Source organism: Mycteria americana, chromosome 5 (genome assembly GCF_035582795.1).
Source record: "Mycteria americana isolate JAX WOST 10 ecotype Jacksonville Zoo and Gardens chromosome 5, USCA_MyAme_1.0, whole genome shotgun sequence".
In the NCBI taxonomy this organism is placed as follows: domain Eukaryota; kingdom Metazoa; phylum Chordata; class Aves; order Ciconiiformes; family Ciconiidae; genus Mycteria; species Mycteria americana.
In genome coordinates, this window is record NC_134369.1 from 45,958,492 (window position 1) to 45,980,660 (window position 22,169).

The 22,169-nt window shown below is 38.8% G+C and overlaps 1 protein-coding gene and 1 long non-coding RNA gene across 9 annotated transcripts in view; one reads left to right on the top strand and one right to left on the bottom strand.

Moving 5' to 3' along the window:
• Positions 1-729: 729 nt before the first annotated feature.
• On the bottom strand, positions 730-17,148 carry MBIP (MAP3K12 binding inhibitory protein 1). 7 transcript variants are annotated; one of them, XM_075503158.1, is made up of 9 exons: positions 16,972-17,148; positions 12,562-12,681; positions 10,618-10,839; positions 10,416-10,512; positions 8,878-8,943; positions 6,871-7,023; positions 4,243-4,340; positions 2,862-2,900; positions 731-1,080 (listed from the first exon to the last, which is right to left on the bottom strand). In XM_075503158.1, the coding sequence occupies exons 1-9, from the start codon at positions 17,089-17,091 to the stop codon at positions 979-981; spliced, it is 1,017 nt and encodes a 338-aa protein (XP_075359273.1). In that variant the 5' UTR covers positions 17,092-17,148; the 3' UTR covers positions 731-978. The 7 variants fall into 7 exon arrangements, with proteins under 7 accessions (XP_075359275.1, XP_075359273.1, XP_075359272.1 ...); XM_075503157.1 differs by lacking the exon at positions 731-1,080 and adding an exon at positions 1,159-1,699; XM_075503156.1 differs by lacking the exon at positions 731-1,080 and adding an exon at positions 1,159-1,702 and having other exon boundaries at positions 16,972-17,147.
• Positions 17,149-17,257: 109 nt separating this feature from the next.
• Positions 17,258-22,169, top strand: part of LOC142410496 (uncharacterized) — a 69,005-nt gene continuing 64,093 nt past the window's right edge. For both annotated transcript variants that reach the window (XR_012775933.1, XR_012775934.1), the window contains exon 1: positions 17,258-17,543. This is a non-coding gene — a long non-coding RNA (uncharacterized LOC142410496). The remainder of the gene's footprint in view (positions 17,544-22,169) is intronic.

A 22,169-nucleotide genomic window follows, 5' to 3' on the forward strand; every position in this document is an offset into this window, starting at 1 on the left:
CACCACTCGACATTTCAAGTACTACTGTGTGAAGTGTGTGGTGCTAGGCCCAATTATATCCACATTGTACTCTTTTGAGCTATGGCTCTTGGGACGCAGTAAAAAAAAAAAAGAAATGTTTTGTAGACAGCAAGTAAAGCTTATCTACTTGAGGGAAAAGTTGCAGCTCACTATGCTGCCTCACCAAAATACCACTCATAATATGAGCTGTTAGGATTTTCAACAACGGCAACACTTCGCATAACGAAAGTAGTCTCTGTAGGACACTGTACTGACACGTAGCATACAATCTGAGTAACGGTCCTAGACACAGGCAGGTCACAGTCTTCAACTGCAAAAGTACCTCTTTGTATCCAATGTTGTATACAAGGCACTCATGACTGCTTGGGTTAATCTCTTCCTGGGTGGACACTAAGCATCTGAACAGGTAACTATCATACTGTCTTCTTTCCTGGAGCGAGGACCAGAGCTCAAGCAGCTTTGTCTCCCACTGCTGCTGGTTCACCTTCAGAGAAGCATTAGGTGCAGTTGCTACAGCAAATGTTAGTCTAGATGAATTACAGAAAATGCCTACTATTCTTCAAAGTGCAAGACTGTGTCAAGTCAGTACTGCTCATAACACCTATCACAGGAACTGATACAGGGACATCAATGGTATGACTGCTGCAAGCAGTGCAGTTAACATAAAAGACTTCTAAACTGGAATAAAGACAGAGACGGCAAAGAAACTAAAGAACTGGTATAAACAGAAAATGGTTTATTTAAAAAAACCAAAACAAACAAAATCACACTTCAGTGTGTGGCCAAAGGTCTGACTTTAATTTAAACTACGTACCCAGCATCCATGCTTCAGAAGTCATGTAAGCATGCATATGGAACGAAAGGAAGCTGGTGCCTGCTGGCATGTTCCTCAAAACCTCCCCTGGAGTGGTCTTTAGAATATATTAAGTTTGTTAGCAGGGTATGAAGTTTGAATTCCTACAGGGCACTGAGGAAGTGAAGAACAGGTGTGTATTTACACATATAGGATTTCCATAACCATCTTTCAAACAGAAATGCAATTTGCTGCATTTCTAACAGCTGTGGAAACAGTGACAAATATTAAATAAATGCAGATAAGCATGCATACTGCAAGGTTGGTTTTTTTTTTTTCCCCCCCCTAAGAGAGTTTACTTATAAGGAAGTATTTCATTTTATTTCACAAGTCTATGCAAACTACTTACATGCAAAGTATTCAAAAGATAGCCCTTTTGAATACTCAATCATTAAGAATTACATGTGAAATGTAGCTTTTGTATGTGGGTTAAGACTTTCCACATACGAACAATGCTGCAATCCTCCTTTATAACAGAAGGGAACGGATTATTAGAATGCTATTCCTAAAACATTCTTCATTTTAAAGTAACTATTTCATTAATAAGACTGTTTTTAAATGAGTTCTTCTGAAAGCAAGCTTTCAAGATCATCCAAAAGGAGCTTATATGCATGCTTTGTTTTCATTGCTAAAGTCACCCCAATAAACACTACTCAGGTCTATGGTTTAGGTATGTGTAAAGTGTGATGAGGATTCTGAAAAGATTTTTTTTTTTTTTTATCGAAGAAGCCGCTCAGCCTCCTTGGACTTGCTTTCTTTTGTTTTCCTCAGTAATGCCTGTTTTATAGCATTGATCTTTTCATCAAGTTCAGCCAATGAATAGTTCTGCTAAAAGAACAAAATAAAAACCACAATCATTTACATCTTGTAATTGCTAGCGAAGTGGCCTAGCACTTGATACTTGAGGTCACTGCATATTGCACTAAATGATAGAAAGACTTTTGCAGAATTGTCTGAATCTAGTCTATGGCTATTTAAACTTGAAAGAAAAAGAATGTAAACTTGGAAGAAACTGACAGTCCTCATCACGGATCAATATATCCATGCTACTTCCATTAGATGCTTGTTTAATCTGTTCTTAAAAAATCAAAAATCCTTTAATAGTAAAACACTGGATAAGACTATCTAGATCTTGTAGAACCTGGCTTTACAACTGAAGGGTTTTCCTATTGCCCAACATCAATCTCCTCTGTGCCCACTTAGCCTGACAATTTTTTTGATCTCTTCTTACACAAAGAACTGGTCATCATCCTTTTTATAAAAATATTTCACCCTATAGAGGATTTTTTTCTCGTGTAAACAAGCCTACCTCCTCAAGCCTCAGATGGCCTGCATCCCATTCTAAGCATTCTCCCCAGGCCATCTGTCTCCAAGTGCAATGGCTAGTAGCAGACAGTGTTCCAGCTACGGTCTCACTTGCACTCATGAGAAATTCTCTCTTGTGGCCTAAGGTACACTGTTAATGCATTCCCTTATGTGAAAACAGCAAGTCTTACTGACTTAGGTTAATATCTGCTATAACGTCAGGTCTTTCTGCAACACTTTTGCCAAGCCAGCCATTTCTACTTTTATTGTCTCTTCATAAACCGATAAAGTGAATAAAAACAACACACACACACAAAAAACCCAACAAAACCCACCAAACCACAACACAAAACCACAAGCCATTACTAGGAGGCTGATCAGAATTCACAAATTGCTTGTTATCCCTAGCTTGATTAACATCATTACAGATTTGTTTTATTCTATCATCCTTCTGACTGGTGAAAACACTATCTAACCTACCCTAGAATAGACTCTTAGAAGACTCATTTCATTGTGACACCCATTAACTTTCTTTCTCCTTCCCACCCTTTCTTTGCCAGCAAGCTATCCAATACTGATGCAGCTATTTCTGAGAAGTTAGATGTTTGCTTTGTAGACCTTCTGATTACTTTTCACTCAAAACATGCTAAACGTAAGGTAAACAAAAGTTAACAGCACTTACATGGGGAGGTTGAACCTTTCTCCTCTTGCCAGAACAGCTCTAAAGAAAAGACATAATCAAAACAGACTTAATGTTGCACTGACAGAGGACCACAAGTAATTCTGTAACAACATTGACAAGAGTCTTTAAAGTACAGAAAGAACAGTGACTGCCATTCCATGGATTAAAGAAATCTTTTTATAATTAAGTGTACTTTGGATCATGAGAAATACTCCTGGAGAGCAGTCAGAAGCTGTTGAAGCTTCTCCACGCTTGGCGGCCAACAACTATCAACTTAACTGAAGCTTCCTTCAGACAAAACCAAGATCAATATCCAGCTTTTGAAACTGTCAATATTTTTCTCCCTAAAATTATCCTGTATCCACACCAATATTTATGCAAAACTTCGGGGGGGGGGGGAGCTAATTACTGCACAACACTACTATTGCCACCATCACAAATTTTTCCCAGATCCCCATTCTAGAGAAGATCCTAAAGCACTTTCCATGGAAATTTCAGCTTATGAAAGTATATGTTTTAACTTCTAGTTTCCAAAAACTTGAAGAAATAGTCTTATAAGGGACTTTATTGGTCTCCAACACACAAAAAAAATGAAACAAAAATTTATAATATCGCTATTGGCTGACTCTTCTTTGGCTGCTCTCAAGGGAGAAGATACAAATTAAAATATGATCAACAGTAAAAGAGGCATTCTTACTGTTACGTGGGGAAGAAGTAAGAGCACGATAACAGACAAGAAATTTCTATAGCCAGGCAGAGCCTGATGTAGTAACAACTAATGTTCTCTTTGTCCTAATCTCCTTTGGTGAATGAAGGGTAAGGTTTACTATTCAGAAAGAGACAGAATTCTGCCTGAGAACTAGCAACAAAGAAATCTAAATCATAGAATCACATGAAACAATTTTTAAAGGGTTTACTCTCTCATCCTATTGGAACAGTTATTTCACATAGCTGATCTTTAGTAATCAGATCATGTACAGAAGCCCAAAGGATTTCAGCTGATTTAAGCCATTAATGATTTGTATTGAGATCAAAACTTTAGTCAATTTTCTTGTCATTAGAAACATTTCAGATTTTAAGGTGGGGGCAAGGGGGGAGAAATCCAACCTCTATAATAATGCATTTCTTACAAATTAGTTAAGCTCAGGTGGCTGCAATTTTCTTCCCCAACAAATACTATTTACTTTCAAATGAGAAATTAGGTAGAAATATGAACTTCTATAGATGGCCCACATGAAATGCAACCATTACACCAAGCCAGACTTGTCTACCAAAAGTGTTTGCCTTTAACTCCTTAGGTTTTCACCTCTACATCAAAGATTTAAGCACAAAAGTCCCAAATACACTTAGGATGCTAAAAGAAGTTGAGAGAATTTCTTACTACAGATTGAAAATATTCAGGAGACAGTCCTTCCAGCTCAAGGATTTTATCTTCAAGCTTCTTAATTCTCTGATAAATGTCTCTTGGTACAGGACCACCTAAATACACCAGTACAAATACAAAGAAATCAGGAAAAGTGCTTGAATAACTTTTTAAACTAAAGATTGCAAGTTTTACAGGTGAATTCTTCAAGTCCAGCTATCAACCAGTAGCTGAAACAAAATGAGTGGATGGAATAATAAAAAGGAAGGGTAATTAATATGATTCAGGGTAAAACCTGATTGATAAGCCAGTGCAGTCAGTGAAGGCAATAGACAACTTTATGCAGGTGGTTGAAACATGTCTGACAAGGTCCCTGGAACAACTAATGATCACTTTTACAATACATTGGTCACACACCAAATGTTACCACTTCAAAGCTGACAGCAGCATCAGAAGGGAGCAGACGGGATGGCAGACCACACACAAATTCAGCATTGGTATCTAAGACTGTTCTGAAGGAAACCTATCTCCTCTGAGCATCAGAGGTTGGAGGACAGATATGAGTTGCGCTTGACAAAGAACAGCGTTTGCCTGGCCACAGATGGGAGAAGCAGAGGTGGGGAATGTGTGTGTGGAATGGAATAACAGAGCTTTGGAAAAAAAACAACCAAACAACCCCTGCCCCAAAAAAACCCAAACAAACAAACAAACAAGAACAAAACCCACAAACACCACAAAACCCAGCAGCAACAAAAAACCCCACCTCAACCCATTTGCTGTTTGCACTTGTACTACAGCAGCTTGGGCTTGTTTCTTCACGTAAGAACAGAACTGATCAAAACATCAGCCTTAAAAAGCATCTTATTTACGCTACATAGTATTCTATAAACTGAAGTCACTGTTTATCACAACCAACTATTGGCTATCCCAATTAAAATGATAGTCTGGTTCTGAACAGTAGTGACAACCAAGGCCTTAGCAAGCTTTTACTTCTTCTCTTGCCACCTGTTTCCATTTCTTTCTAGGTCCATTAGGTAAGACAATTCTATTCCACAAACTACTGAAATAAGCACTAATGGGTTTTTTTGGTCATTCATCTCTCTTTGTCATTTTTTTGTCATTTCCTCACTTCAGACAGACAATTTTGCGGGTAGCTTCCCTCCTTCAGTTCTGCTCTCTACTTATCACTCAGCAGCTACTAATTAAATCAGATAACTTCTCACTCTTCTTAATATTGCTGTCTCTTAATGTAAAGGGAAAAATGCAGTAGAAGAAGCTGTTCTGAAAAACAGCAGGTGAGTCAAGGACAACTCTTTCAGTGATCAGAAACTAAAACTGGCAAGCAGGTAGCTGAGGCAGGTTACCTGCTCAGATGAATACTTGTTGCACAGCTGCTGGGGTTAAGTAACAAATAATCTTGAGACCTTCCCCAGGAATGCTGATTTCGAGAAGAGTTGAGCTGGAATTGCACACTTTCATCCTCTTCCCCTATACTGTAGTTTAGCTGACCTGTTCCTTCAAACAAAATTATGCCGCCTGTTATAGGCACAACCTGGAAGCAAGGGCCCCTCCTTAGCTACCCCCAATCATTATATCCGATATGCATAAACTCCAAAGCTACTACACATTGTAACCTTAATGCTGGCCAGCCACTTACAAATTCTATTTCTCTGTGCAAAAAACACCTTATTTTTGAGACAGCTATACAGCTAAGCGTCAAGCTCTGACTGCTGCCTCAACAGTATCTAGGAGTATTCTACTCTCCTTGTCACCAGGGCACTTTGATCCAGTATGCATTCACAGTAACCTAGTAATCTAGACAATGTTTACCATGTTCCTACAGAATGGATTGGCATCTATTCAGCATTCAGAAGACAAAAAAAGTCAGTGTGTGTCTGCAGTGTGATGTGTAGAACATTCACTTGATTAGGTGAAGATCTGGGCTTCTGTTCTGTTTTGAAAACATTTTTCAGGAAAAATACAGATTCCTCCTTGATAAGTGCCTCATTGATTTATATTGTAGAAAACCAGAGCTGGGGTGAGGGAAACAACTGCTTAAAAAAAAGTCAGTAGCCTGGTGGCTACGGCATTTATTTTTGTGAAAGGTACGGACTCATGTTTGCATGGCTAAACAGAAGTATTGACAATGACCTTCCACGTTCTGGGAAATAAGCTTCTCATCTAACTGTATTTCAAGAATCATCCACCTTTAGTAAAAGGTTTCAGGTTGTCTTTGGGGTTCATCCTATCCCCACAAGGTGTCCATGAAGCAGAAATGAGTCCTAACCTCAGCTTTTCCTGTTCAGTGGGTCAAGGCAGAAGGACTCCACTGGCTATGGAGAACCCCTACCTCTAAATATTCCAGATGGTTTTAAATCCCATTCTGAAGTGCCTGTCCCTCGTTTGCCACAACATCAAGTGTAGATTTACTAACTCAGCATCCTAATTTGGGCATAAATCTGGGTTCCATTTGGGGCATAAGAACCTAAAGATTAGATTATAGTACTTGGGGTGACTAAACCCTTCAGTGGATCTATCCACTGTTTTTACAGTCACAGATTTATAAACTTGCCCAGTTTTACTACCGCAATGATAACTGTAGTACAAACCAGCACATCAACGTCAAAATTAAAACATGATACAAACCTGTTTGTAACCGTAAGTGTGCTTCAATGTTTTGCAATCTCTCCTCAACAGCTTGATTTCCACAATCATGAATGGGTACACTGGCTTTGTGACTGGACCCATGTGCTCCTTCAGATCTAGTCTGAGGTCCGTATGTATTTACTACCCTAGAAACTAGGTAAAGAGAATACAAATTTAACATATATGCACATGAAACACAAAGTACATCTAACTAAAACAATCAAAATATTAAAATATGAAAACCTGTGTTAAATCAATTTCACACCAGTCTCTTATGTGAAGGGTCCCACACACATTAAGATCAAAGGTTCAAGTAAAAAGTATTTTCCTATTTTTGCATGAGTAACTAAACTAAACAAAAACCTAGGACTTTACATATGCAAAGTAAAAGAATTACTCATACATTCATGTAGAATGGCAGTACCAAGAATTTGTCATCAGCTGCTGATAAATAGCAGAAAACCCAATATCTATGTCAGCAGTTGCACATGTGAGCTGCTGTGAATGCAAAGAAGAGGCTAGACCTAATATTACAGGAAGCATCATAAATACATGAAGATGAGGGGAGGTATACAACTAGAAGAACCGTTACAAATCTCAGCAAGGAAGTTCTCTTCTAATTTTTGTTACTTGGGTAACAGCTTTAATGACTCTTCAGCTGCTTCCAGGTCTATCTTTCCCCCCTGCTGAATTATGTCTTCATCAGAAGATTTTGGTCATTTCTCTTTAAATCATGGTCATTTCTCAAGTCCTTCCTGACAGGACTACTGCAGTGTACTGCAGACTTACAGACTATGTTAGCAAGTCCAGACACTGAAGCACACATCTTCTTACTCAGTACCTCATGAAGGCCACATGTTACACTCTTGCTCCAGTTTATGCTGGTTTTACTTCCAATTCCTTTCTAAGTGTTACTCACATTTCAGTTATGAACTGTTTGGTTTCTACTTACTTGAAGTGCAACCTTTTCTTTTTTCCTGTAATACGCTACCATCTAAGTTACAAACTAGCACTCAGTTTAAAAAAGTGACCCCTACGAAAGGGGTTCTTAGTGAAAGATTCTAAACTCAAACCCACTTCCCCATCTCCCTCTTAGCTCACTAGACCTTTTAATGCTTATACCTATCATCGTGCTTCAGAGTATTATTCTGAATTCTAGAATTCAGAAGAACTCTACTGGCTATGGAGAACCCCTACCTCTAAATATTCCAGATGGTTTTAAATCCCATTCTGAAGTGCCTGTCCCTCGTTTGCCACCACATCAAGTGATGGCAAACTCTGAATTCTGAATTCTAGAATTCAGAATAATGAATTGGTTTCTAGAACCAATAGCAAGTGGATAACCAAATACTACCACTGTCAAAAATGGAAGAGAGGGTTACTTTCATTCTCATATTGGAGATTTTGTTTGTTTGTTTTTAAACACAGAGTAACTTGTGTACACCTACAGCAGATGGACAAGCAATCTTTTACACATAACCTCCATTGGCCAATCATTTCTACACTATTTACTACTTTCCAAAATGTAGTGCAGTGGCAAGCTTGTTCCCCAGCTTGTCAATTCCCATAAATCTACGTCTCAGAACTTCCACTGTGTCCCAAAACTATTTTCTAATTCAATATACTTACACCAACTAATGAAAAATAGAAGATAAGGAATTGAGATTAAATAAAATTAACTGGACTGCTGGTTTCACCTTAGAAGAAAAGCTAAGAATTGCTCAGCTTCTCTGTCCTGCTTTATCTTTTGCATCTTTCCATTCAGACAATGAAAACAGGCTACTTTGTTTTGGTGTTTAGTGCATAACCATCAGCTTAATGAAGCAGTTATGGGATTGAAAACCCTGGAGAAGTAAGCAAAGATGTAAAAGTATTCACTAGAGTCAAAAATCAATACATTAAGTTTGCATTTTTTGAGCATTCTATAAAAAGTTTTTAAGTCAAAAATTCACCACTGCTATTCTATCTGGACACTCTTAATAAATGGGTATTAAAATAGTTGCTTACCCTTTATATGGCTTTTAAATCCAGGATAGGGTGTGAAAATTGCATCTGTTCTGGCACAGCTATTTTCTAAATAAATAATAGTAATATAAAAAGTAAGGTTGTAATTATGTATTTATAATTTAAAATATTCTAACCATCATCAGCTTTGAGGCTTTTAACAAATCTAATTAACATTTTTTCATACAACAAAAACGTCAGAAATACTTTGCTCCTTCTATAAACACTTGCTCATTAACTTTCCCACACTTGCATGGACCTACTGGTTTTAATTGGATAAGTCGCATAAATGTATGCGCCCATATATATATAAAAGTTTATTCAATCAGCACCAAATTTCTTCCAATTTACATTTTATTTGATTCTTACTTTTCACTGCGTTTCTCTGCAATTTATTTCTTTCTTCCTGTACAGAAGCCTTTTCCCTGCTTACCACTGTTACTCTGTTTTTATGTCCTTTTTTGAAACTGTTCTCCTCCTATTTTTAGGCTGGTCTAGTTTACTCAACAGCATTCTTTTCTCACCTTCCTGCATTTATTCTGATGCCTGTGACTTCTTTAATTTGTTTGAGCATAAAAACCTACAGTACAGACCATCTTAGTTTATTCTAATGTTTATATTTTAATCTCTGTTCACATACACCAAAGCTTACACATATTCTATTATGCCTGAACATACAAAGGAAAGCCTTATCATCATTTCTTCTGTATGTAATTAACAATTTTAGGAATCAGTATTTTACTATCTAGCATATTCTCATAGACTTCAGATGTCATTTTCATTCCAACTAATATTCAAGGAGTTAAACTCTCGTCCTATAAAGCTTACGGAACAATAAGCTTTGATCTCTAAAAGCATAAGTACATCACAGAGACAATGCACATCTGGGTTCACAGGTACTTAGAAAACGTCTCCATACTACTTATGTATATAAAAGTGTCTTCACTTTTAAGATGCATTTGGTTACACAGTTACTGATCGTGCTAATGGGATCCAGCCTACCAGATGGATTTAAGATTGTTTGGTTACAGATACAGCCAATTGTGCCAGTTGGTGCATTAAGAACACCAATAGCGTGACTAATGTTGAAAGGAAAAAGTTATTCTAAGGAGCTAGTAATTCAAATTGATTGCAAAAAATACTTCTTTGTAATTTAACTAGCATTAAATTAACTTCAATTTGAATATGCAATTCACAAGACATTTCTGAATATTGCCATTCCGTTGACTTCAGAAGGAACATCTAGCTAAAACATTGGGAACAATAGCTACAAAATTATCTGATTTAAGATTGTAGTTCTTAAAATGAACACAGTAATAGCTATAATCTTTCTGTATGGGATGCATTAAACATTGTCATCCAGTGACTACTTTCTTTTTTTTGTCTATCCGACAACATCTGCAGTGCACATGCAAGTTCTTAACTTTAAAACAAAGTTACTCTTAAAATAAAGTTCTGTTTTAAATATAGAACAGTACTTTTGAAAAATAAAAAAAAAAACTTAAATTGCTATGAAGATTAAAGTCTGGCTAGCCAGTTACCTTGATTACAATCAATAACATTGCAAAATTCCCTGACATTATTTTCATTGATCTCAGCTTGTTTCCTCTCGATGAAGGCTGATATCCGCCTGTCAATCTGCAGGTAATAAACATGATGGCATATATCTATTTCATTCTTTAAATTTAAAATTCAGAAAGGTCTTTTTCTTTTTTTTTTTTTTAATTTAGGTAAATCACTTACTTCTGCTTTTCCAGCTTTTATTTGGACAACCTCTGGATCAAAATTAATATGAGTATCCTTCAGATCTCCCAAGTCATAACTGGCATACTTTTCTTCAGTCTGACAGTTACCATCATAAACATCTAAACTTGTTTCACAAGTTTGGCCTTCTGTTTTACCTGCAGGTTCAACATGGCCTGTATTTTCCTCTTTAATCAGTGTCTGCAGTTTTTCTAAAAGAGGCTGAATGAAGAAAACAGTACGTTAGGGTTAAAAAAAAAAAAGCCAAAAAGCAAAAAGCCACGTACTACTACAATTTCTAAAACAGACCAACTGAAATAATTTTAGGAATTACAACATCTGCCTCTGATGGAACACAGCAATAAAATTAAAAAAAAAAAAAGGAAAAAAGCTATAGTTCCAAATACTGTGCACACCATGATTCTGGCCTTTTTGACCTGTGCCTTTTACAGGTTTGTATAGGAAAATTCCCAAATTTCTGCGAAAATCTGCCTGCTACTCGTCTGTTACTAGCTAAATCAAAGCTTCAATCGTTGGCACCAATGCCACTTAATTAACATGTCATTCAATGTCTACTCAGAACAGTAAGGCTTAGTATTTTTCCTCCTTAACATGAAAGCCAATGCTTTCACACTGTAAAGCCTTTACTTTATCACCACAGCACTACGTTCTCCACTTGAAACTGCAGTTGCCCAAGTGAATGAGAGAACACAGACATGAAATATATAGGTGTTATCCTGAACACATGCTTTTCTTGACACGGTTGATTATCTACTTAGGTCATGAAATTAAATGAGAGAATGCACTGACATTTGTAGCAGCAAAAATAAATGCTTATTATTCTACTGCAATAACTCTTACACAAGATGTAATAACAAAACCTCAGTACATATATATCTCATATCGCCTTTTTAAATTTTTACCAGTTTCATCTAGTCTGAATTTCACTGCTTATTTTCCCTCTAGAATTTATTTTTTTTTTTAAAGACAACATGATTTTTACCAGTCACATTTCCTGAAATGGAATCAAATTCCTACTTGCAGCTGTCTTACAGTTGGATGCAATTTCTATTTGCTTTTATCTTGCATATTTTCTCTTTTTGTTTATCACACCAAAGATTTGGTGGTTGTCTGGAAAACATAAAGGGTCTTTCTTTTACCTACAGACAAGCAAATACAGGAACTTCCTTTTTCACCCTCTCAGTACTACACACTTGAAATAATTCATGAACTAGCCGAAGCAAAAAACTGGTATTCAAATCCCCACCTTTTACAGATGAACTATCAAGGTCAAAACACTGTTCAGTTACCAGCTGACAAACTGCTCACCCTCCCTGCCATGCAACTAAATTACACGTACTTTTGGCAGGGTTGGAAAGTTTCAAATAGTTAAAAGAAATGACAGTAATGGTGACTGGCTACTTGGCAAGATAAGACATTAATGTCAAAGAAATTACTCTTTAAAAAAAAAAAACCTACGCTGAAAATATATTTAATTGCAGTAAGACACTCCAGGATGTGTCATGCTGGGATAATGCCACTTCTTGAACCACTGAAAGCACTCCATGAGCCTCAAAACTCACCCAACGCATGGAATCATTATCATAGCATGACACACACCTGCCGTGTCTTATTGCTTAATTATAACCCACCATAGATGGAAATGTATCACATTTACAATGCAAGTCTAGAAATCAATGAGGCTGCATTTATTCAGCCTGCTCACCTACAGTGGCTATTCCCACCACTAACCTGAAAAATCTGTAAGTGTGAGTACCTATGAAGCATACTGGAATCCCAAGCATATAATACTTTTGCATTCTTTTTTTGTTGGACATAGCAATATAAGATGAAAACAACTGAAATTTTACAGTTTAGATAATATAACTACATTCAGTTGTTGAACACTTTTGTCAAGTCGAATGTGTCCAATGAAATATTTACCTGCAAACATAAAATATGCTGCTGAAGTGCACTAAAGAGCAATGTTGGCTGAAGTGCTGATGTGCTTTGAAGCTTGCTCCAATCGATTACAACTTTTACAATATCATCTCCAAGGTTAAGCTTCAAGAGGACAAAACAAACACAACAAAAAATTATGTTATGTTGTATTAACGTCACAAAAATATGCAAGACTTCTACAGGACAACAATTATGCTCGTTTTCATACAGACCCTATTTTTATGAGGACATTGGACAAGTTTGACATTAATTATAATTCAAGCAGCTGTCATTTTCAAAGTAAGCTAGTATTTGTATAGTATATTCAGAAATTAAAAGTTCCTTACAACCTCATCACACTTTCATTGTATTAATTTGATCTTTAACTTTAGTCAATTCTCAATTCAATTAACTATTGTACAAAAACATACTGTTCATGTTAATCACTCAAATCTTTTCCTTTAACAGATGATAGAACCATCAGTAGGAAGAAACATGCACCCAGGATGGCAGCCTCCTGTAAGTTCATGTATTTTATTCTGAGATTTGCAAGGCTATATATGACTGTATGACCAAGGTCTTGATACTTCACCATGCCACCTTCCTGAAATTTTTACTTGCTGCTAATCCAAAGGAGGCTTTATATTAAAAACAAGTGTTTAAAAAAATACATCTCTCAAAAAATCTCGAGGTTAAACAAACTCTAGACTACACAGCACCAGTATCAAACCAGTTTCCAAATCACACTATTTCCCTTTATATGCATTCAGATCAAAGTAACAGTTGCCATAGTCTATCCTCTTTGCCAAGGAACTGAAATATTTAACTCCCAAAGCAACAGAGAAACACACATAGTGAATCTGAAGTTTTATTTAAAGGAGCTCTGTATCTTCTATAAGCTAAAAATAAACTTTCACTTTCTAATACAAAGCTGATTGTTAGTAATCACTAATGAACTACACACTTTCACACCTACCTTTGCCATTTTTGTTACACTAAAGCTCTTCTCAAGATCTTGAAGTAACGAGCACTTTCATTTCCCAAAGCCAAGTAGGTTGCTCTCCAACCAAACAACCCGTGATTCCCCAAATTCTAACTACAGATAAAACTCTTTTTTTAAAATCAAGAGGACCTATAGGTACTCAGTTTGAGACACAGAATTCCCAAGTCATATGTGTATTTGTACATCTACATCTCGCTCCTTTTAAAAAAAGAAAAAAAAAAAAAGGAGAAAGAAAAAGAGACTTCAGGCAGATGATAAAAGTGACCTTTAACACAAGAACTAAACACAAGAATGCCTCCATCACTCTGAAGGCAAAGCAGTGGATACTAAGTTGTTCTACATTAGTTTTAAACGCCAGCGTTATCACAATTTTATATGTAAAGAACTATAAGCCTAAGCCTTCCTTCTTTAGTCAAAGAACAGCCTTGTTAAATCCAGTGTTAGATTCCCAATTACATAGCAAAGGAGATGGTCTGACTAGATATATAATGTATTTTAGATAATTCTCACATAAATGGTTATTCCTGTTTAGCACTTAAACCACATAAGATGTGGGAAAAGTAATGTTTTAGGAATTACTAGTTTTGAACACCTTACAAAATCAAGAATGTATTTAGAATTTACTAAGAATAAAACTGTACTTTAAGAATTAAGCCACTGTGCATATGTGATCATCTGAAGCATGTATTTCTTCCCAAAGTTTCTAGAGTAACATCTGTTATACACTACATTACAGTTCACTGGCAGGGTAAAAAAGGCATAGATGTAAGTCATTGTAATGGAACAAAATAGGAGTCCTACTGCAATTTCCTAATAAGCCTCCTTGTTCAAAAAGAATCAGCTGATGTGTGCCTTCATATCATAGCGTGTGACTCCCGTCCAGGTGGTTCAATATAAAAAGCAGTAGAGCTTCCGAGTTAGAATAATGTAGAGGCCAGTGATATTTTAAACTCATAGACACTATTTTTAAATACAAGTAAAGAATAAACCCCTCCTGCATCCAAACATGTTTCTAGTACAATAGAATTAGTTTTCTCAATGTTTCACATCCTTCTACCTATAAGAACTGTGACAAGCAGGTTTATAAATTCTGTGATTTGGTAACTTCAAAGCCTTTGTATATTTACAAGTCCACAGCCTATTCTGTAGCAATTTACAGGATCATAAGTCATTTCAGCCCTTTGAAATTGTTTTATGAAAGACACTGACTGTCACTTGGGCTTTAAAGAACTTTTGACGATCAGTCATATTGGTTTTAAGAGTTGTTATCCCCAGATGTCCTCCTAGTCACTGTGCTGCAAGTGATTGCTCTAATAAAAAAATTCCTGTGCCGGAAATATGCCTGTTTACAGTCCAACCTGCTAGCATAAATCCAACTTAAACTACTATGATGTATCACAAACTGTGACAGCTAACGATCTGGCACATGTTCACTCATCTCTATAAAAGGGAAATGGGGAATCAGTAGTTTCAGTCAAAAATGCAAGATGGATTGCTAGAGTCAGTAAGCTGGTAAAACACCACAGTTAAATCTACCAGAACTCAAGTGCTGGCAGACAAGAGTGTAACTCAACAAGTGGAAACAATCATGACTGTGCAATTAAAAGGGCCTTCTCAGCTAAGATGGAGCAACCAGACCCCTACTAATAGTTCAGTGCAGTGCACTTTAAAATGGGTTTGGTGTCATGGAAAGAATACACTCCAAAAGCCAATGAAGACAATTTTACTCTGCACCATAACTGCTGTAACTCTGCTGAGGGGATGTAGCAACTCTAAACTAGTCTCTTGCAATTGCCTGTGCACACCCAAATATTGTTAAAAAAATCACTAAGCTCTCTCCAGTGACATGCTAGGCAGAGCAAACTTCAGAGAACAAGTAAGCTACTGAAGAAGAGAGAGAAACTAGGGTGTCTAATGTAGTTTTGAAAACAATTAAGTAAACTTGTGATGAGCATCCTATTTAAGAGCTTAGGAAACTTTTCCTTTATTCTTTGTGTTTCTCATAAAATGCAAGAGTTCAACTTTTCACTCATGTTAACATTGTAAGAACAACAGTATGAATGACAGCATCACATCTTGATAAAATGACAGTCACTAGTTCTTCACTGATTACATTTAGAATTTTCACCAGGAAAAATGATGTGATAGTTCATGTTCAATACATAAATAGTTTTCCTGTCTCAGGAATCCTATGAATCAGCAGTGTATGATCATCAAGTTGTTTAGCACTGCACTCCTGTTCAACACCTAGGGTAGTTTTTAATCACTTTAAAGACAGGAAAACTGAGACTCTGACTAGTCAGGGCCTGAATTTTCAGGCCCTTAATTTGGGATGAGTTTTGTTTGAAAATGGAGACAATTACTAGCAGAGTTTGAGGTGAGAAGCAAATATAATACACAATTCTATTCAGATGAGGTGAAATGCTCTAAAAAATAATTTCAGATCAGTCAGCAGCTATTACTATACTGCCTCTGTATCTAACAGAGTCCATTTCTGAGTGTTTTTGTAACATAAACATGTATTAAGTTATATTACCTCCCGCAGATACCGCTCATCATCTGGCCCCAAACCTTCAAACTGCTGTCTAATTTCAGAAGCAAGAGTGTGCTTCTACTGCCTTCACAGAACTACATATATGCTCTCATAGTGGAAAAGAAGTTAATCTGTAAATTATTTATGGTAATAATTAAGTTGTTACTAAACCCTTCTCCTCATAAGGGCCTCCCACCACTACCGTAATATCTGTTAAATAATTCATAGCCATTACTAAACCTAAAGTAGGTGTTTCAACGTAAGTACCACAGAGCAAAGCTGCTTTAAAAATTCTGACCCACTGAGATGCACTGTGTGTTTCATAGCACGTTATTACCAAGGCAAGGCTAACTTCAAACTCCTGATCATTTCTTTTGATTTAACTTACAGTAATCTTTAGTAGCTTTTCAATTCGGAATCATTAATTGTTAAGACACAGCAATTAGACAGACTGCAGTTTCTCATGGGAGAGATCACCCATCAAACTACAAAGTGACTTGAGACGTCCCGTCACTAAGAGGCAAAGGCACGGCCACGACTATGAGACGCAGCAGCAGGCCACGCACCCTGGGGCTGCCCACGCCAGGAGGGATGCGGCCGGCACCGCCAGCCCCCCGTCCTGACAGCAGTTTCGCGGCTCCCGCAGGCAGGCGTGCACAACCTCCAGAGGCGAGGCCGCTCCCTTGCTTGTGGCAGGCTTCTTTCCTCTCCGGCGCCGTACTTTATCCCTGGAGCCCAGAAGGGCCCCACAGGCCGGGAGAAGCAGGAGCAGGCCCTGCCCGGTCTCCAAGGCGAGGCGAGCCGGGCGCTGTGCGAGGCCCGCGGCGCCCGGGCCAGCCCTGCCCCAGGTCTCCTCCTCCGCCCGCCCCGCACTCACCTGCCCCGCCAGCCCGACCAGGGAGCGCAGGGCGCTGCTCGCCACCTCCGAGGCCGCAGGGTCGGCGCCGATCTCCAGAGAGTGGCCGCCGGGCGGCAGCGGGCTGGGCGCCGCCGCCATGACACCGGGCCGAGCCGCGGCCGCCAGCGACGTCCCCGCCGTCGCTTCGCGATGACGAACTCCTGGGGTGGCCGTGCCCGCCAGCCCCGCCTCCGCGGGCTGATGGACAGGCGCGGCAGCCAATCGCGGGCTGCGCTCCCGAGGCCGGCGCTGCGCGGGGAGCGGTTGGCCCTGAGGGCGGCGGCTTGCGTTGGCGGGCGGGGCAGGTACCCGGTACCGGCGGCGCTGGCAGGGGCTTCCTCCTGCGCTCCTGAGCCTGGCCGCCCTGCTCGACTGGGGGCTGCTCTGCCCCCGCGCCTAGGAGCGGCGGCTCGGGGCAGCTCCTCGGCTGTGGCAGCAGGGCCCGGGGTGGGGAGGCAGCCTCAGGCCTGGCCGTCCTGGCCAGGCCCTGCCCGTCCTCCTCTGCCCCCCTGGGCTTCCATGCTGCGGTGTCTGGAGGGCCCTTTCCTGCAGTACCTACCTCTCCAGCGTGGCGAGCAGCCCTGTTTCCCAAGCCTGAGAAAACATGTTAGCTTTTGCTCCTTTCGCAGACCTCTCTGGGACCCAGAAGCTTTTCTCAGCTGGGGTCCATTGCAGGTATCGGGTAAAAGACCACCTCAGTGGTCACAGAGTCACGATGTGTTGGCCCAGGGGTGTAGGCCCACCTGTGTGTGCTGCTTTGGCACCTTTGATACCACCAGGCTTTGAACCCTGGACTGCAGCAGCTCCTGTGGGGTGTCCTCTCCCTGCGAGGTCACCTTGCCCCCTCACCCTTTTCTTTGCCTCCTGGCTCCTTCCTGCCCTTCAGCAGCCTCCCCAGAGCTGTCAGCATGGGCACATGGCAGGCACCCTTATAGGAGTGCTTCCACTGAGTGCTCATTCATGAAGGGAAGGAAAATGTGTATTAATGTTTAAGTATATCAGATTACTGGACTTGTTTCAGCCATGCTTTTCTGGTTATACCTTCACTTTTTTTACATTCATATGTGCTTCTCTTCAAAGCCTTGACTGTTCTGGTTACAGCAAGGTTGGTTTTTTATCAGACCACAAGGAACAAGTTTGTCAGAGTACTGTGATTATGGTGCTTGCAAGACTGTATATCCTAAGACTAAGACAGTCTACTTGATTTCTTTCCTAGGACAGTAGAAATGCTGACAAAGATTTTCTACCTGATGCTTCCTTTAGTGCCGTAATTTTGATCTTTTAACCTTCATACATCTTCCTGTTCCCTCCCCTCCCCCCCCCCCCCCCCCCCCCGGTATTTTTTATTCCATTGGGAAATGGTGAGTTCTGTTGTATGTACAAATGGTAAAGCATTTTTAAATAAATACATTAGAAAGGCAGAATAATGTATTTGACTGATATTTTGGAGGGTATTTTAAAGGCATTCCTCCCTAAAGTATCCAGATAAAACTTACCTTAATTTAGTGAAAATAAATCCCACTAAACTGAAGACATAGTATTCTGTGTATCCATTCAGCAACCAACTTAAATATTTGAGAATACTCAAGTAGAGAAAGTCCTGCTCAGTTCCAGAGAAAAATTAGTTCTAAAAAGGACTTCAGTGCTAATGATTACAAATATATTTCATGGAGAGCTACGTTTTGCAAGAATATCTTATCTAAGGTGAGCTAGATGGCAGTTGGCGGGATTCAGAAGATGAGAACCACTCTTTGCATTCAGAAATGCTTACTGCAAAATGTGTTCCTGATTTGGAAGCTCTGGAACGTAGAGAAATTTATTTAATTCCTGAAAATGTACTGTTTTGTCAAATGACAACATCTTGAACACATACACAGACCGTGGTTGTCAGTTACGAATGGTAATAAAGATTGTGAAATTTTATTTTGCAGTTCTGTCCAACAGTGCTTATTCCAGCTCATGGTCAAGGACTCACTGCTTCAGCCTGCCCTGCCTCTTGCAGTTTTATCTCTGGACAGGCAGCTGAAGCAACTCTGCAAAATGTAATCATCTCATTTGTATCAAACCATGAAGCTTTCAAGAATAAAGGAAAATACGATCTCCCTTCCCCCACCAGCACTATAACACTGAATAAACATGGAAGTAATTTGCTGGCCAGAACAGAATATGGAGCACAGATGTAACACCCTGGCATCGATTGTTGCTTCTCAGTGTCAGAGGGGGCAATTTGCCCTGACTGAATGAACCTCCAAGGACCTGCAAAGATAGATCAAGTCCAGACATTTGAACCAAGTTTTAACTTCAAGTGATGAATGCTCAGCTGCCGGATAAATTCCACTTCTGAAACATGCAGCCTTCCTGGAATGATGGAGCAGGGATATGCTTACTTTAGCAATGGCTAGATGTAGCTTTATTAGTTGAGAGACCTGAGATCTTTCCTTTGGTTTTGGGCATGTTATCTTTACCTCTAGCAAGAGGTTGTTTTGGGGTACAAAGTGTTTTGAATGAAAAATAAAGAGATAAGCACATAAAGGTCAGAAAGATACTGGAGGTTATGCTGTCATGTACATGGAAATATAGGGGACAGTGAATGAATGTGGAGGATATCAAGAGTGGGTGGATGTGAATTACCATTATTTATTCAGTGATCATTACAAGAAAAGTAGGCAAAAGACCATGAAGTAGTCTGTAGAGTTGTTGATGTCCACCCATTGTTTACTAAGAATAGACTGGATCTAGGCCTTGTTCCTGATGATGGCAAACGTCTTCTCTTAGAGAAACAGTAATGATTCCTATTGGTAAAGAGGGCACAGATTTTCTTCCTACTTTTCACTATCTCAGAAGGCCTTGATCCGTGTTGCAGCTGCTATCTGAATAAATTTAGTATAATCTGAAGTTTCACAGATTAAATTATGTAATGCATTATGCAAGCTTGAACAGACCAGAAATAATCCAAAATTATTTGAGAGATTAGAAAAATGAGAGCATGTGAGAAAATGAGAATAGGGAAAAAATATGTGCAAATACAGCTAAGACAAACTATGTTAAACATTAATATCTAATGGAAGAGACAGACCAGAGCAGAATGGTTCCAAAAGATGATTATATGCTCACTGCATGTAGTGCACAGTACAAATGAATACACTTGCATTCGCCTCTGGCAGTAAAACTGGCCACAGTAAATCCAGGCCTCCCATAAAGACAGAGGAAATGATATGGCATGCTCACTAAAGCTGGTGAAACAATAAAACATTGGAAGCTCTCATCGCTGGAAAGATACTTGTAATTTGGAGGGAATTTGTAGAAAACTGGCAAGAAGTGGATTGCCAGAGTTAGAGACACTAGTTTAGAAAGACAGATCAGAAGATTTAAATATGCGTAACTTGGCAGTAATGGCCATTTTCAGATATTTTAATGATGTGACTACCAAGGGAGGGAATAATCTGGAACTGCTTTCAACATTCAGGGATAGAGTTATCATAATGAGATTAAATCCTCTGCAGCTTTTTTTCCTGAAATGGATCTCTGACATGTAAAAAAGCCTCTTCCACCAAAACCACCTTGAAAAATATAAGCACAAGACTACTAAGTTCTTTGATAGCAAATATAGTTGTTTGAGTGAAAATTATTTTGAAATTAAAAGGATTATCTTCTGGTTTTGGAATATTGCTCCTTTTTATTTGGTTCGTAAAATGATAAAGATATGCACCTCTTGCCAACTCTAGGTGCCTTTAAGCACTTTAAAATCACAGTAAACTTTAATAAATTGACACAACTTGTATTTGCTGGTCACCACTATTACTAGCACTATTTCTTCTGCTGAATATTACATTAATATAATTTCTGAACTCACACTTTAATTTTGTCCCTAACTAACACCCAGAGAAAGGTGGGTGCTTTGCAGAATGTACCAGTGGTTGAGGCTTGTTGTGCTGAAGAGTGAAGTGCTGAGCTAAGGAGCCTGTGTAATGTATAAGCAGATTTTTCTTGAAAAAGAATTGAAAAGCTCATGCTGTGTACTTCTGCTTATGTCAGCTGTACCACATGGAAAGGCAAAAGAGACAACACTTCAGAAAAAAATTTAAACTGAAATCATTTGGAGCTTCAAAGATAAAAACAATACCCTGAATTCTGCCCAGAGCCGCAGGCACATGGTGCAGCTTGGCACTGACTGCTCTAAATGTAGTTTTCCTTAATATTCAGATTATCAGTGCTGCTCTAAATTATCTCAGGTTATAAATAGAAAATTGATAGTATCCTCCCCATTGGATTAAAATAGAATAAGACACAACAAAGCCCCCTCCAGAATAAGAGTTTCTATTTATTTTTCCAAGCATTAATTTCAGAAGAAGAGCACTTCACTTCTGTTGCTACCTGGGTACCCAGGAAAAGGCATTGCTCCAACCAAGGTAATGTGTCCTGGTTCAACAAGATGCTTAAGTTGGTGCCTAATTTTAAGCGCTACCCCAGCTGAAAAAACTCAGCCTGCTTCCCTAAAATGTAGCCATGTGCTTATTAACTTCATCGAATAAAGGCTCTAAATTTCAAATCTAATTATCCAATAGGAGCGGCATTCCTTCAAAGCGAATGTCTTTGGTGTTTCTCTCACTCTACCAAAATTTAAAAAGCCCTGTTGAGACAGAATTGGAATGGGGTTTGTATGAAATCTCCTGTGGAAAATACAGCTGTGATGTATTTGCGTTTAAAGAAAAAAATCCCAATATATTAATATCTTGCAGTAATTTTATCATTCCTAACAAAATGCAAAATCTTCATGAGGCTGTTACCTGCTTTCTGTTTAGTGTCCTTACCCTGACATGCACATAGACCCATGGCCCTTCCTGTCTGAATCCAGCAATTTTTTACCCTTGAGATTTTCTAATACTGCTCTATGCTTTGCTTTACTTTGATCATTTTTGTCTATGTCTTTGTTTAGTAATTTTACACAACATGTAAGTTTTATCTTCCTGCCTGCCCTCTCTTTCTTGCTGCCATCTGCAAATAAGATTAGCATCCTCTGCACAAAATGCTTGTTCAGTTATATAATTTGGGATCAAGAACTGACCTCTGCAAGACCCAGCTCAACAGCTCTTCTTAGAAGTCAGTGAACTATTATTATAATTATTCTGTGTTCACAAATTTTAGATTTCTATAGTTACTTTGAAATATTTGATTAT

What these genes read in the sequence shown, in the direction of transcription:
- MBIP (XM_075503156.1), bottom strand. Translation starts at nt 17,091, where the DNA reads ATGGCGGCGGCGCCCAGCCCGCTGCCGCCCGGCGGCCACTCTCTGGAG. An exon ending in TAAAAGCTGGAAAAGCAGAA is followed by an intron (nt 10,513 to 10,617) that starts GTAAGTGATTTA and finishes TATTACCTGCAG; the next exon opens with ATTGACAGGCGGATATCAGC. An exon ending in ATTTAAAAGCCATATAAAGG is followed by an intron (nt 7,024 to 8,877) that starts GTAAGCAACTAT and finishes CTCTTTACCTAG; the next exon opens with TTTCTAGGGTAGTAAATACA.